The sequence below is a fragment of the Notothenia coriiceps genome, unplaced genomic scaffold (assembly GCF_000735185.1).
Source record: "Notothenia coriiceps isolate Sejong01 unplaced genomic scaffold, NC01 NC01_scaffold00008957, whole genome shotgun sequence".
NCBI lineage: Eukaryota > Metazoa > Chordata > Actinopteri > Perciformes > Nototheniidae > Notothenia > Notothenia coriiceps.
Window position 1 is genome coordinate 741,301 of NW_011341658.1, and position 15,545 is coordinate 756,845.

General features: G+C 40.7%; 1 protein-coding gene across 3 annotated transcripts in view; it reads left to right on the top strand.

Moving 5' to 3' along the window:
* The window catches only part of LOC104944837 (SPRY domain-containing SOCS box protein 4-like), an 87,102-nt gene that overhangs the window by 33,210 nt on the left and 38,347 nt on the right, over window positions 1-15,545 (top strand). For all 3 annotated transcript variants that reach the window (XM_010770415.1, XM_010770416.1, XM_010770414.1), the window contains exon 2: window positions 2,420-3,370. In XM_010770415.1, the coding sequence (XP_010768717.1) occupies window positions 2,638-3,370 (733 nt within the window). In that variant the 5' untranslated portion in view covers window positions 2,420-2,637. The remainder of the gene's footprint in view (window positions 1-2,419; window positions 3,371-15,545) is intronic.

Genomic DNA, 15,545 nt, shown 5'->3' on the forward strand with positions numbered 1-15,545 from the left:
AGGTTTGTCCTAAGTGAGTTGGCTGCAGAGAGAGATGGAGATAGATGGAGGGAAAGTAAACAACAGATGGCTGAAGCGTGTTGCCGCTATTAGCAGCAACAGACGCTGCGGCGGCCCATCACCAGCCTCTTGAGAGGTTACTACGCAACGGTGACCAGGGTCAGAGGTCAAGTGCCTCCTTGATGGCAGCCCAAAATACCAGATTGTCATCCACATGCTGTGCCAGCTGAGACACACGCTGAGAGTTTGTACAGTGTTAAATTGTGTTTTTCTTTGGCTGAAGTTGGCAGTGATTACTCTGGAATCTTCCATGCAGCGTCCGCCCTGAACCAACCTGCCAGCCGTGATGACACACACTGAGGCAGCTGTGTGTCTGTGTGTGTGTCCGAGCGCTGAACTTCTCATGCTGAGAAGTGAACTGAGTGGTAGCACACATTGGCTGCACGCTGCAATGACCTGATTCACTGAGAGAGAGAGAGAGGAAAATACAGACAGAGAATTGGAAAAAGCACACAGACAAAATGGTGTGTGTGTGTGTGTGTGTGTGTGTGTGTGTGTGTGTGTGTGTGTGTGTGTGTGTGTGTGTGTGTGTGTGTGTGTGTGTGTGTGTGTGTGTGTGTGTGTGTGTGTGTGTGTGTGTGTGTGTGTGTGTGTGTGTGTGTGTGTGTGTGTGTGTGTGTGTGTGTGTCATTTCACACAGACTAACACCATGACCACACTTTTGTGGTGTGGTGGTTTGCTCGGAATATCTGCGCTTGTGGGATCTTTGTTTGAAAAATAAAGACAATGTTCTTACCAGCTCTGAAGTACTTTTGATTTGAATAAATAATGACCGTTACTCTTTGATAATTGTATTTTTGGGGTGTATTTTCAGTTCAATATTATTAGCTTTCCAGACATTAAGGAATACTTAACCTCACAATAATCATCTATATATCAATCACTCACCACTTGATACGTTTCATGTAACTTTTTCTCACATGCCTACAAAGTGAATGGAAAATCTTCAATTTTCTGGAATAAGTATCAATTTAAGTCACTACTTCATGAAAGGTGTATACCAACCATAATTTGACATTATAAAACTATATTAAAGTTTGGGGATCTGATTGCAGGGAAGTGTTAACACACAAATATGTTTTGTACTCTCCGCTTGAGGTCTGAGACGCTCTTACCAGAAGGTGCGTCAGTTCCTCTCAGACATACAAATAAATAGTTCTTGTGAAGGGTGAGGTAAAGACGAGCTGCGGATAGATGAAGCACATGAGAGAGAGCAAGTTGTGTCATCATCCACTTCCCTGTCTGCTGGAGGTGTGACTGACTCTTTTCCTGTGAACAGGAAGCACCAGCTGCTGTTCCTGGAAGAGATAACTACGTCACTTTAACCAAACGTGTGTGTGTGTGTGTGTGTGTGTGTGTGTGTGTGTGTGTGTGTGTGTGTGTGTGTGTGTGTGTGTGTGTGTGTGTTTTAAATATTTTGTTTTTACTTCTCAAAGCCCAACCACATTGAGCAAATTGAGAGATTTTGGTTGTATATTCGACTCTACATATGTGTTAACTTCAGTTAAAAGTAATATCAAACAATCTGTTCCTTTTTATAACATTAATTAGAGTTTACATTTATGAGCTTATGATCAATTTTATTCAACTGTTACCACCCCAAATCAACCAAAAGTAGATAGTGAGTTAAACTTAATCTGTATAAAAAACGTATACTTAAAATGTCTCGCCCACAATGGAAACACATAACAGTAAAATTGGAAATAACACCTAAAAATAAACCCTGATTATCAGTGGTTAATGCTCTCTAGAACTTGTGTTTTGTTGTGTAAGCGGACATGTATGTGACAGAACATAAACGGCTTGCTAATTTGACATCACTGTGTTTATCATATACTATACTGTCTTCAAAGTGTGAGGGAAAGTGTAAGTCAAGCTGACTTTTTCAACTTTGTTTAACTTCAGTAAGGGAGATACATTATTACCTGGTGTTTTTGTTTTCCTCCCGTGGTGTTTATATTTTTGCAGACTGAGGCAATTCCCATTCAAATTACATCACCTAAATGAGAGCATGCCTGGTTCAAATCTGGGTAATGTTGCACAACTGGGGAATGTTTGTGAACGTATATTGGTATCGCTGTTTGACTTTGTGAGGAGGATGCAGGATCAGTCAGAGGAAATGTGTGTGTGCTTGTTTATTCTGTTCACAATTTATTTTCTATCAAAAACAAAGCCACACGATATCTGTGAAGCAAGGAGTCTTGCCAACACTTGCCACTGGCTTAATTCCCTTTCTCTTTTAGTTACTCTTTTTGACTCTCTCAATCACTTTCTTTTTGTTCTAGTCCTTAAAGCTTAACCAACAAAAACCAGTTAGTTGCAGGCCTTAAAGTTCTTTCTCTTGTTCTTTTCTCAACAGGAGTGGCAGCATGTCTTTCTGAAGAAAATTGTGGCATGAAACCAGATCGCGAACATCTTCCATTCATCACCTCCTCCTCCTTCATCTCCCTCCTCCACTCTCCCGTTAGGAACTCTCACCTCAGCTCCACCGCATTGATGAGGTAACGACAAGCTCAACGCAGCGCAGCACCAACACCACCCTTCCCCCTTCCTTCTGTCAACCTCTCCACCGCAGCCATGGGGCAGAAGATCTCTGGCGGCATCAAAACGGTAGACGGTCGCGGGGAAAGCGGTGGCTCCCCTTCCTACCGGCCTTCAGCGCACCGCCGGCAGCACCCGGAACTGAGGGGCCCCGATTTCTCCAAACCTACCAGGCTGGATCTCCTTCTGGACATGCCATGTGCCGGACTGGAGACCCAGCACCGCCACGCGTGGAACCCTGACGATCGCTCGCTCAACATCTTCATAAAAGACGATGATAAACTGATATTTCACCGCCACCCGGTTGCTCAGAGCACAGACTGTATCCGGGGGCGGGTAGGGTACACAAGGGGTCTCCACGTGTGGAGGATCCACTGGCCCTCCCGGCAGCGTGGCACCCACGCTGTGGTTGGGGTGGCCACCTCAGAAGCTCCTTTACACTCAGTGGGCTACACAGCGCTGGTGGGGTCGGACTGCGAGTCCTGGGGCTGGGATCTGGGACGCAACAGGCTCTACCACGACAGTAAGAACAGGGCACACAGCACGCTGCCCTCCTACCCCTGTTTCCTGGAGCCGGAGGAGTCGTTCACCTTGCCGGACTCTCTGCTAGTAATTCTGGACATGGATGAAGGGACGCTGAGCTTCATGGTGGATGGACAGTATCTAGGTATCGCATTTCGAGGACTGAAAGGCAAGAAGCTGTATCCTGTCGTCAGCGCTGTGTGGGGACATTGTGAGATCGCCATGAAGTACATCAACGGCTTAGATCGTGAGTAACATATTCCACACTAACAACACCTTAAGGTTAAGCACTCATACTGATCGTGACAGTGGTGCTCTGATTGTGACACAATGTCACCCTATTTCCCAAGCTGTGGTAATACTTTCAGTTTGTGATGCAAGTCTGTAAAGTCTGAGATTTAATATTTGACACACTTTCTTTGGCAGCAAACAGAGTGAGAGTTTGACAGAAAGTCTACATGTTCTGCAATCTTAAAGGGAGTGATGACACCGGTTTCTCTACAGAAACACTCGGTGGTTTTTAACTGGTTATCATGTGTTTTCAAAGTATTACATGCATGGTCCGTGTTTTTGTAGAAGTCTTCAATATGACATTGCAAAATGTGAAAAGAATCAGAGACAGGTTTATTTCCAATAATTGTACATATACAATACATTTGCTTTGGTTGATTGATGCCATTAGTAATATTTGTTGGTGTGAAGTTTCTCTTATAGTGTTGTATTTAAAGACGTTGTTTTGGACCGAGCGTATACGTTTTGGTGATTGACATTTTGCTGTCCTCTGTTTTGAGTTAATTGTAATACTGTTTGAAGTACGAGAGCTGACCCTTTCGGGTGCAAACTTCATTTTCTCTTTTCCCTATTGGAGCCTCTATCAAACTGATTTATCCAGATATTACTGAGCAGCTCTTGTACTAGGTACCTGAGGAAGCATTATCCGATATTTTCTAAAAAATAGTACCCTCAGGCATCAACAACAGTATTATGCCACAAGGGTTTGTTCTGCTATGAATAAATCCTGATTTAAGCAACACTACATCTACTCTATAAATGTATCAATAGGTTATTGTGTCTGTAAAACAGTTGTGTTATTCAGTGAGAAGAAGGAGATGAGTACATAAAGGGAAGTTGGCATGTTGGGTTAAGGTATTTGAATATGGTATATTTTGTTCCAAGGCGACGCTTCGGTTTGCCTCTCCGTGTCTGTTTACATGTGTGTGTTATGAGAGAAGAGACAGGCTTTCCCTCCCAGTGCAGTCTAACCAGTGACTCTTTGAACAGCTTGTTAGAAAAGCTCTTAGACACACATCGTGGACACCTACACACACTTGCCAAGAAGGGAAAGTATGTGTTATGAAAACACGTTTATGATCTGATTCTGCTGTCTCCCCCCTCCTGTGTTTGCAGAGCCCCATTGGTCCAATTTGATATCACAACAGAGTGTGTTTTTGTCTATTATCCGGCGCAAACCTCATAGGAAATCAATCTCTCTTTGTAGTATGTTATATCAGATTTTTCTTAGCAAAGTTATCTCAAATTTCTCTTTGAAATATTTCTTAGAAGTTTTCTCCTCTTAAGGGTCATCACCACATCAAAAGCTTGTTTTCGGCACCCCTGAAAAAAAGTCACAGGCCTCATCTCAGCTTAAAATGTTATCTCTTTGGTCTTTAAACTGTAGCTGGCCTAATATGAATCATAATAAAATACTAAACAGTTGGTTGAGTTTTAACTCTTGAAAGTCTCAACCTCTGCTTTAAGTCCTGCCTGACTGTATGTGTGATGTCTGGTAATCTCCCACACTCAGGCTTAGTTCAAAGTATACACTTGGGCTGTTGAAAGCCCTTCACCTCAGCCACTTCCCATTTATGGAGCCATCTGCTGAATTTCACGGCAAGTCCCTGTGATGGGCCACCTCAGAGAATATGGAGAATATTAAGTGTGTTCAAAGCCCTCACTTCCACAAGTGTATGTGCTTTACACTGTGAAATGAGGCCTGCAAAAATGTAGCAGCTTAATGCAAGGAAGAGAGCGAAGGCTGAAAGACTCAACCTGACCTTTAGGAATAGGAACGGAGGGAGTAGGTGGAGAAAAGGAGGAAAGCAGGGAGGTCTGTTACTGAAACGCACATTGTTATCATGGCACAAAGCACCAAGAAAAGTCAGACTAACCGACTAAGAGGGGCAGAAAAGTAGAAAAATATTTGTTATATTTCTGTCAGGGAGCATTTGATACTTAACTGTAAGATACATTTTGTACTTAATGAGTAAGAGTGCATGGCAACATTATAGCTCTGGTTTGTTTTGACCAGCTCCCTTTTACCCTATAAGGTTTAAATTCGCCAAACATTAAAAAATGTGCACAAATTGACTTTGAATGGATTATGTTGCAGTATTTTGTGGTTTGACAAGGCCTTAAAATTATACTTCCCTAAAAACATACTTTATTATATGCAACTATGCATTGTAAAACTCATAAACAAAATAAATGAAATCATATGTGTGAGTGCAGACGGACAAAACAAAGGCTTACTTGAGAGATGAGCCTCAGGTAGGGGAAATCCACTCGGACCACCAAACATGAAACAATGATTTGGGTTTCTCATTACATTCAGACATAACCACATTCAAAGCTCAGAGGTCTTTTTGGATTATTAGTGTTTTGGTCGCTTCTCTGAATCTGAAACAGAGACTGTGAACAGATTAATATCTTCAGCTGCAGAGCTGAAGTAAATAGCCTCTGGGTGTTCTCTTTGTCTCAGAATGGGCCAACGGGATGATTACTGTCTGTGCAATGGCTTCTTTCAATATCGGTTTTGAATTTAATCGGCTTGTCTGCCCCGAAGATGACTCGGATAGAAAGAATGAAGTCATAATTACCTTCTGCCTGCGAGTGTAGGAGTGTGAGAGACAATGCAGTATGTGGTCGGATAGCAAACCTTTTTTTTTTTTACAGCTGTGTTTTGCTGATTTCTTCCTTGGAAATCGCTAAGTGTAGCATTTGGGAAATGTGAGCGTTTCAAACTGATTGAGTGCAACATACTATAAATCTGCTCTGCATGTTTACGAGTGTAAGGTCATGACAAATACTCCGGCTAGTTTTGTAATTACTTTATCTAACAGGCCTCCCCATGAGAAGCGACTATTGGATTGTTTGTGAATTATTGTTGTGAGAGGAAACAACATGACTGCAGGGTATTAAAAAGAGATTTATCGACGCGGAGTCTGCTCGCCACACTGTTGGTTCTTCTCATCACTCTGGTTCAGACCCCGCTGCACCACGAGCGGTTGATCATCACTTTGTTCCACCTCACATCATTGCTCCCATTCCTGCAGTAACACAACACACACCGGTGAGACCCATAACCATCAGCAGCACAGGTTTATGGCAGTTTTGGGAAGAAGCAAATGGTCTCAGGGAAGTATGTGCACTAATGCAAATACATGCTGAGCGAGGTTCAAACCGCGTTATCCTGTTAATGTGATGTCAATTATTCATCCTTCCAGCTTCTGACTAGAGAATTTCTTCTCAGCTATTGAGAGGTGAACAGATACCGGTTTGCCAAATAGTGTATATTTTAAATAGTAGTGGCTGAATGATATGAACGCCATGTGTAACTCACCCATTTAGCTGGCTTTAGGCACTTTCATCTGCTGCACACACACACACACACACACACACACACACACACACACACACACACACACACACACACACACACACACACACACACACACACACACACACACACACACAGCCCTGCATTCTCTCTCATCGTGTCTCTAAAATTGTGCCAATTAGCGGCTCTTTGATTCGCTACAATACGAGCTGTCTGAGCTTCCTCTCTTCTCTTTGTACTCAGGCACACATCCCACCAAACTCAAAATCTGGCAGTTAAATGTTGCCTTCCTTATCACACACCACCCTGAATAGACCTTAGAGGCTACCGTTGGGTAATGATGACTGTTATCAGGTGAAGACTTTGGAAATCCAATTTGGGGGATTGGTTTTACCTTCAGTAGAAGGATTACATTTCTTTGTAGTGAAGATAATCTTAGTGTGTTTTTTGTCCCCAGTTGCTGATAAGATGCCATTACAGGTTCATTATCCAACAGACGTGATATGATTCACTCAAATCCGTTACAGCCTTGAGAAAGTTTAGCTGGGTGAAGAGACCGCTCATTACAGTGTCAGGGACTGTAAGGGAGGAAAAGAGAGAACATTTTTGAGAAGTTTGCTTGAAAAGAGAGAAAGACGAGTAAAAGAAGATAAGGGAGTTGGTGCCAAAATGAGAAGAAAAAGCAGCAGACAGAGTTAAAGTAGGAATATAAAAGCCAGGATAGCATCCTAAAAGTAGATAGTACCACATTGAAGTTTTTTCAGGAGAAGGATGGAGCCAGAATACAAAGGCAGTGAGAGGGAGGGTGTGAACAATAAGGACAGAAAGTAGAGAGCTAGCAGAGTTGTGCAGTTATGTTGGATGATGCCAACAAGGAAGTGAAACGAGAAGGAACATTGTCATATTTTCTAAGAAGTTTAAAACTGCATTGCGACACAACCACATCTATGCACCATCGCTTTAACCATCACTCATGTAACCGCACTGTGTGAAAAATGCCACACACACCATAAAGCCTATACTTTAAACCCCGCTTAAAGAAATGTGACATTTGCAGCATGCAGACACAAATACTAACTCTGGGTTTCTGTTGGCAGGGATTCATTCATAGTTCATAGTTAAAATCACAAACGCTAGCTTAATCATGCTTCACATTCCAGCAGATCTGTCAACGAGAAGTGACCACATTCTTTCCCCCTGACCTGCAGCTGTTTAGGTCATTTAGTTTTTCACCTGTAGAGCACATACTGTACACTTGTATCAGAACAGGTACAGTAAGTTATGTTAGCATGCTGTCACCCCTTAAAAGTTGTGTAGCATTAAATCTATAAGGATATTTTCATACCATAGCATATGTTTTTCTTCCAACAGACTTGCGTCAGAATAAAAGCTTGGGTTAGTTGATGTCATCGTTGGAAAATAATTCCTTATCTGCTATTAAATAACTAGAATGAGATCTTTTTAGATTGGTTGTTTTCTCTAACGCAATATATCAGCATCTCGGAGCATGACGCATATTCATCTAACAATAATTAATAAATCCTAATTACCGCCATGATAATTGAAGTGTTTGTTCTAAATAGGAAAATGGGTTAAAGTTTTGCTTCCACCAAATCAAAAAGAAAACACACTTTCAGTTGCCCATACAGTGATATTAAGTGCAGATGTTTCTAATTTGATCTGCAGAGGGTTTGAGATATTAATCCCTCAGACGCTTTCATTACTCTATGAAGAAGTAGTCCACAGGGATTACAGTTGATAACTATCTTTTGTGGAATTCCATTAACCTTCAGTGTATTCACTTATCAAAAAATGTGCACTAAGAAAATAATTAGATTTGTGTGAACTGATCCTTTAAAGGCAGTTATCTCTTGAAGGGTAGGATTACTGCAGCACTGCTTGGTTCCAGGCGCTTACATTTCACTCTGTTCCATTACAGGTGTTCATGTGTATGAATTATACATCTTCCGGTTGGGCTGAGTGACTCGGCTTACTGGTGGCAGCCTGGTTTGTTAGCAAGATAGCGCTCAGAGTTTCTAACTAACTGCTGGGTGTTGGATATGTGGGTCAGTGGGTTAGTTCTTTAGCTTATTTTAGCTGCTAGCTGCAGGCACAATGCTCTGCTTTTCATGCCTCCCTTTAATGTCTCCCTTTGATATTTTTTCTTAGTCTTTAACTCCCCCACCCTGATTTTATATGATTCCAACTCAAGCTTTTTTTGTTTTATAATTGATCATTTAAAATGCAAACTCAAGACAATTTCCCCCTAAAATGGAGACAGCTGTTTGTCTCTGCACCCGTGCCATTATCCAAAGAAAAAGGGCTGATTCTTTTAAATGGCTAATTTACAGCAGTTACAAAATAGCTTCTGCAAAACATCAACATCAATCCATTTTCTTCCCAAGTGTAATGTCATTGTTGGATGGATGAACTATGTTCTGTGGGCCTACTTTTCTTCACTTAATCTGCCAAATGCTATGGCTGATCTAATACGGCCCAAAACAATTATGACACAGAAAAGGCTGATGTATGATGATGTATGTTTGAAAGTGCCTCATGTCTCTTTCTTCATCCTCTGCTTTGAGATCTGAACCCCCCCTGCTCCAGTATGGAACAGTGGTGTCATGTCAGCACACTCGTAATCAAATATTTATCAGCAGAGATGAATGGAGAAACGGGAAAAAGAAGCAAAGAATAACATAACACATAAAAAAGAGGAATAGCAGAGGGGTTACTGGCAATCACACAAGAAAAGAACATGTAGAAAACGGGAAGCCCCAGAAGGGAAGCTACTCTCTAGTGAAAGATACATACTGACAAAAAGAGGGAATGAATAAAGCAAGAGTGAGTAAAACGGAAAAAGGCCATAGTAGATAGCAGCTGAAAAGATAAATAAACCACAAAATACAAACAATGAAACGGAGGCAGCAGTGAGATGTGCGAGTGATCACAGATCAAAGTGTGTCAGCTAGAAGAGTGACACACAGGAGGAGCAGAGACAAATAAAGAAAGGAGAGATTATTAGAGGTGAAGAAGACAAGGTGTAAAGACAGTTGTGAAATCAGAAAGATGTGTCTGGTGAGTGGTGTCAGTTCTGTGGACATCACATGTGTTAAGCAATGTAGGAATGAAAGGAGAGGGTTAGTGGAGAAACATTCTGCTTATGAGGGCCTGCAGGGAGAAACCTTGAATGATCAGTGAAGGTTAGAGCGCTGGAGAAGGAATTAGGGATTCAGAGTCAAATGCCTACATTAATGTGTAGTAATGTAGGACTCATAGCAAACATTACATTGGAGGAAAGAGGCATCATTCATTCTTAAATAAAGTAATACGAATCAAATTCTTATCATCGGCAGATAAGCAGCATGTAAGCATGCTAACAATAGCATTAACATTGTACACAAAGTACAGATGAGACCTATGAGTAAAACTAGAAATGCACTTATCCACCATCTCCAGTAACAGTAACTTTACAGACCCAGGCTCATATTGTTTCCGACCCACTGTGAACTGGAGCCTTTGCTTCAGTTGATCATGCAGCTTTAATTGAAGCCCTGCGTTGGTATTACCGGTACAACACTGACCTGGTTTACTTCCTGGACCGCAGACAAACTCCAAGACTGAAATAAAGCAATCTTTGAGGCTAGCAGTCCAGTCCAACACATTTACATACTTCATTAAGTGCTGTTTATCCTCAAAGCTAGACACTACAGTTTTATTCATTTTTCTTCTTTTTGTCTGCTTTAATTGTCTTTATCGGCTTCCTCTCATTGATTACACCACATTATTGTAATGAACAATATGTGACAGTACTCTTATTTAACATAGGTAAAGGATGGCATTTGGATAAACTCCTTCAGAAAGCCTCTTTTGAAACCTGGATGCACTACACTACGTTAACTCCCTGTACCTTTACGGGAATCCTTTTGCATTACTATGATAGTGATTCACAGATATAGCTGTCTCTATAGCAACCCCGCTGCCAACACCTTCACCTAAGTGCCTCGAAGCTTTTGTACAACGCAGAGACAATAGAAATAAAACAATAGAAAGTGTTTGCTACCCGTGCTTTACTTACAAACAAAATAGCCTATTTCAATATAATTGATGGTAAGATAGCAGCCTGATGTTGATGAGCAGATAACTAGTCTTCTTTTATTGATTGGTCACACTTGCCCCTCTTTTTAAATCTATTTAATAAGCACTAAATCAATACTCAATGTGTGATACAGTCCATTTAACCTTTAAAAAATAATTTGACTTCCAATGAATACAAAATGGAAATTTATTTATTTGAAACAGCAGAGCTCATTTTTATTTCTAGCGTGTGTGTTTGTTTTTCCATGCAAACATGGTATGATTCTCCAAGGAGTCCATGTGCAACACCAGATCTACTGTTTGCTTTCTGCCAGCCTGCTGCCACAAACAGGACTAGATATCAGCAGGCCTGCTAGCTTAGTTACCAACTGTCAAGTGAATATTTTTACCCCACATTTTGCATCGTTGAATAGAAATGAATAATTAGTAAGTACACCCAGAGGAAAATGTTGGAGTATTCTACATTGCATCATTTTTACTTGACTTTACCATTTATTGCATAATTTTCCTTTTGCCTATTTATCTTAACATATTATTATTCACATTATTGTTCTTATGAGACCTGATGCACACAGAGGAGTAGAGATGGAGAAGCTGGCATAAGGATGGTTAGGCAATGACTGATCGACAAGACGAGGGAATAAAACAGAGTTCACGGGGAAAGGATGTTGGAAAAGACTAAAAGGCCACTTTGGGAGAAGAAGAAAAATGTGAAATCCTTACTTCCCTGGGAGACACCTTCCCTACGGGAGCCGACCAGTTATCATTTCCTCACAGTACCAACACAGGAAGTGTTAAAAGCCCTGCGATTAGTGGTATTGGTTTTGTGTAAAACAGAAGTGGCCCTGTGAGTTGAGAGAAGATCACACACTCAATTTCCACAGAAAGAAAACCAGAGTGATTTCACACCTGATTATGGCACCATCTATACAATTTCTCTGTCAGGAATTATGTTTTCCCCCTTATCTTAATACACTGTTTGTATGTATTTGTCATACAGAGATTGAGAAAATATGTCCTGATATTTGTGTTGGAGGAAAGACATTTGATTTACTGTATTAGGACTTATAAGCTATGTTGTTTCTTGGAGCAGGTAAGGCTTCGGGAGCCCTATTTAAAGGCAATTTTATTTCCTAAATTACACCGCAATAAAACCTTTTCATGCACGACAACACCTGAGACTCAAAGAGATCCATGCAAGCGGGGAAATCTGAAAAGCTGAACTCAGCTTTGAAAGCCCAGCAGTTGCTTTTTACAAACCCATAAATACCACATTAAACACAGACTAGACTGTCATTGGTGGCCACGCGTTCCCAGACACAAGGGGCTTCTTCGGATGAGGGTTTTCACAAAGATAGATGAAGAAAAAGAGTATTACCTGTTTGACATGCATTGGAAAAACGTGGGGGCGTGTTATGTTAGTCATTGGGGAATAAATGCAAAACTATCCAAACCAAAGTGAAAATGATTAGGATGCCAGAGCCGTTGGTGACCACCGATTCAGAACATCATTGTTTTTATTTATTAAATCCGACAGACATGCACAGGTCCAGTATTATTAAAGGGGCGATCCAATCACTCTCTGTCCCTATAATGACAGACCAGTAATGAATGAGCGCCGGATAATCATACCCAATCTTTGTCTCCCTGACGTTACCAATTTACTGACTGCATTCCTTTTGTCCGCTCTCTTGGATTCAGTTAAATTCAAAGGTCTGGAATCTCTCTTTCTCTCCCTGCCTGGTGACAGGAATCTGTCATACATCACTTGTGAGCCTTCAGCTGTATCACCACATTTAATTATTGTACTACGAGCAAATAGACCAGTAAGTCAGCATACAGGCACTCATATAACACATCTTTTGGTTTGAGTTAGTTCCGACTGATGTCTCGCTTGCGACCAATAAGGAGAACTAATGTCAGTCTGAACTCACTCTGAACTGTATCCACATGTTGTTGACATGCTGTACTTTTTACAACATTTAGTAGTGTTGCTGTTTGCACATCTTGAGAGAACGATGTCACGACTTCGTCAGATGGACAGGTTTTGTCACGATCTTAAAGGTTTCGTAAATGTCTTTGAAAATCCTTCTCTTGACCTTTTTAAAGTTGTCAGCATGTTTGCTCTTTTCCAGCAATTTACTAGTTCACACTAACCTTCGCACATGGGTACTCTGCTTTTTGTTGCCACGGAGCAGCTCCACTGGAGCCGTCATGTCATAACTCTCTTTCTGTCATAACTCTCTTTTTACGCTCCTCTAAGCGGCATTGCTCTTTCCCATGTTTTTTAGATAGATGGATAATTTATTTTCATGGAACAATAATTATCAGTAATCAGAATTGATTACCCTACCCCCGACTTCATTTGAAAACATGACCTTTAATTTTCCCACCAAAGTTAGCGCTTATCTGCCAGTTTTAATATTAGAAAATCCATACAAATAGGCAATGGACTCCTTTGCAATTGTCAGGAGAGTGCATATTAATTGTATGTTTTACGCATGAATACATTAAATGTTTGCTTTAAACCGTCATGTTTCTTCACTAGCAATCGGAGTAGTTTTTATTTTATCTTCATTTCAGTGCAGTTCAGATATTGATACTCTGTCTTTAGATGTACCAAGTCTATACTTCTTCCTTTGTCAGGATCAGTAGCTCTAAAACTCAGTCTGATACCTGGGTATCTGGTGGATGTGATATTTGTGAGGTATGTAGTTGGGAAATTAATCGTTGAGTGTGCCAGAAAAAAGGAAAACCTGAGGACTTTGCCTTGCAGTTAATCGTATGTAGCTGCTTTGCAGGTGGTTTTGCCTCAGTGGTTTGGAGCAGAAGAGTGTATGAGCTGTTTACGAACCTAATGGTAGAGAAGGGTATTTTGCTTTTTATGTCTTCAACGTTTTTCTAGCCTCACATAAAGAAATGACAACATTATCTGAACACTGCAGGAGTCTTTGTGCTTTTTTTCTCTTATTACCTCAACTCCTCTGTCAACAAGAGTAGGCTCATAGAAAAGAGAGCATCATGTGTACTTTACACCTATGTGTGTGTGGCACAAAAACAAAAACAGACACAAGTTCAACTGTGTGATAAACCATCCAACCAGGCAAATAGGAATACAACTAACCATACACCCAAGTTCAAGACAAGTTGTTATTAAGACACATTTCTTAGAATTTAGAACAGATTTGTAATAATGTTTCCCCCCGTTGCCTATCTTTGTGCAAAGCTAGGCTAATCATGTCCTTGAGCTGAATCTGTTCTGCACGCTCTCTGAAGAAATAGAAATTGATCCCATGGTCTAACACAAACAGTTACTTTTCGTTCTGCTGTTGATGCTCATACAGCGATCAATAATTGTTTAAGCTGTGGCTGTTCACAAAAACTCGAGAGAACATTTCAACCTTTGTATCTAGTTTGTGTTGCTTAAGTTTTGTCGGTAGCCCACAGACTAGGTCAACGGGTCATTTAACATACAAAACTGCACGTCTCAATAACTGTAGTGAGTGATTATGCTAAATTATCGGAAAGAGGCCCACCACATAGAAGAAATTACAAAGGACTGAAACGTCCTCAGTTAGGTTATGATGACTACACACTCCATATTACATTTAATCTGGTTATTTTACTTAAGAAGACCATCACATCACTACAAACTGCTGTTATGCATTATCAACTACTGTTGCTCAGTAATGTACTCATGATGGTAGTACAATTAAGAACAATTGCTCCCAGGATGTGTAGTAGTATGAATATATTTATATGAATCATTGCGAGCTACAAAGTAACAACTAAATTCAGCTCGAGCTGCTCATAGGAAACTGACTGTTGTTAATGCACAGACATGCAGAGATTCAGGGATGAATGCACGTTGCTAGGTTACCTAAAGTGAGAAAAAGTGACAAGAAAATGGCTAAAGCTTCATCAGATTGTGTTCAGACCACTGGCTCCTTCATATTGTGTTTTCAAAGGGAAAGACATGCTGATGAGCATCCTGCTGCGGCTCAGAGAACACTTCTTGCACTCTGCGCTTAAAGTTAAAATGTCTCAGCTTTTGGCTAAAGAACATCAAATGGGTTGTCAGTTGTCTCATAGCAACAGCAGTAGCCATGACGAGTGCTTGCTTCAAACAGCTTTTGCGTTGCCTGATAGATAAAAGGTGCCTGAGGATCAAGAGCCAAAGTTGTTTTTAGGTTGTGTCGTGATTTTCTTTTCCACTGCACTCTTAAACTGTAAGCTTGATGTTTGAAGGGTAAGCCACTACAATGTAAGATTCCTCTTTATTAAAATAAGCTCACTTCTACTTTTTGTACTTTACTTTACACCTGATTAGCAGTGAAAAGAACTATAACATAAGAGAGATGTTCTGATAATTCATAATATTGGCCCTTATTTCAACCTCAATGACTGCTTTAACCTGTTAAGCCCGCGGGGGCAAAAAACAACAATATTCACGAAACTGTGTCTCAGGGCTTCTTAACATTTAACAACCTATTAATGTATCATACCCACTTAATGGTAAGAAACTCAGCTAACTGACGATAGGAACCATTTTTAGCTAAATGAAACACAAGGGTAATACTAAGCCTCTGAATTAGCAATGAGCAAAAAAATGCTAACGCAAGAGCACAGAACTCACGGTAGAAATATTTTATTACTTATCAGATCTGCACAAACAAGATATCAGATTAAAGCTGAGATTCCACAGATT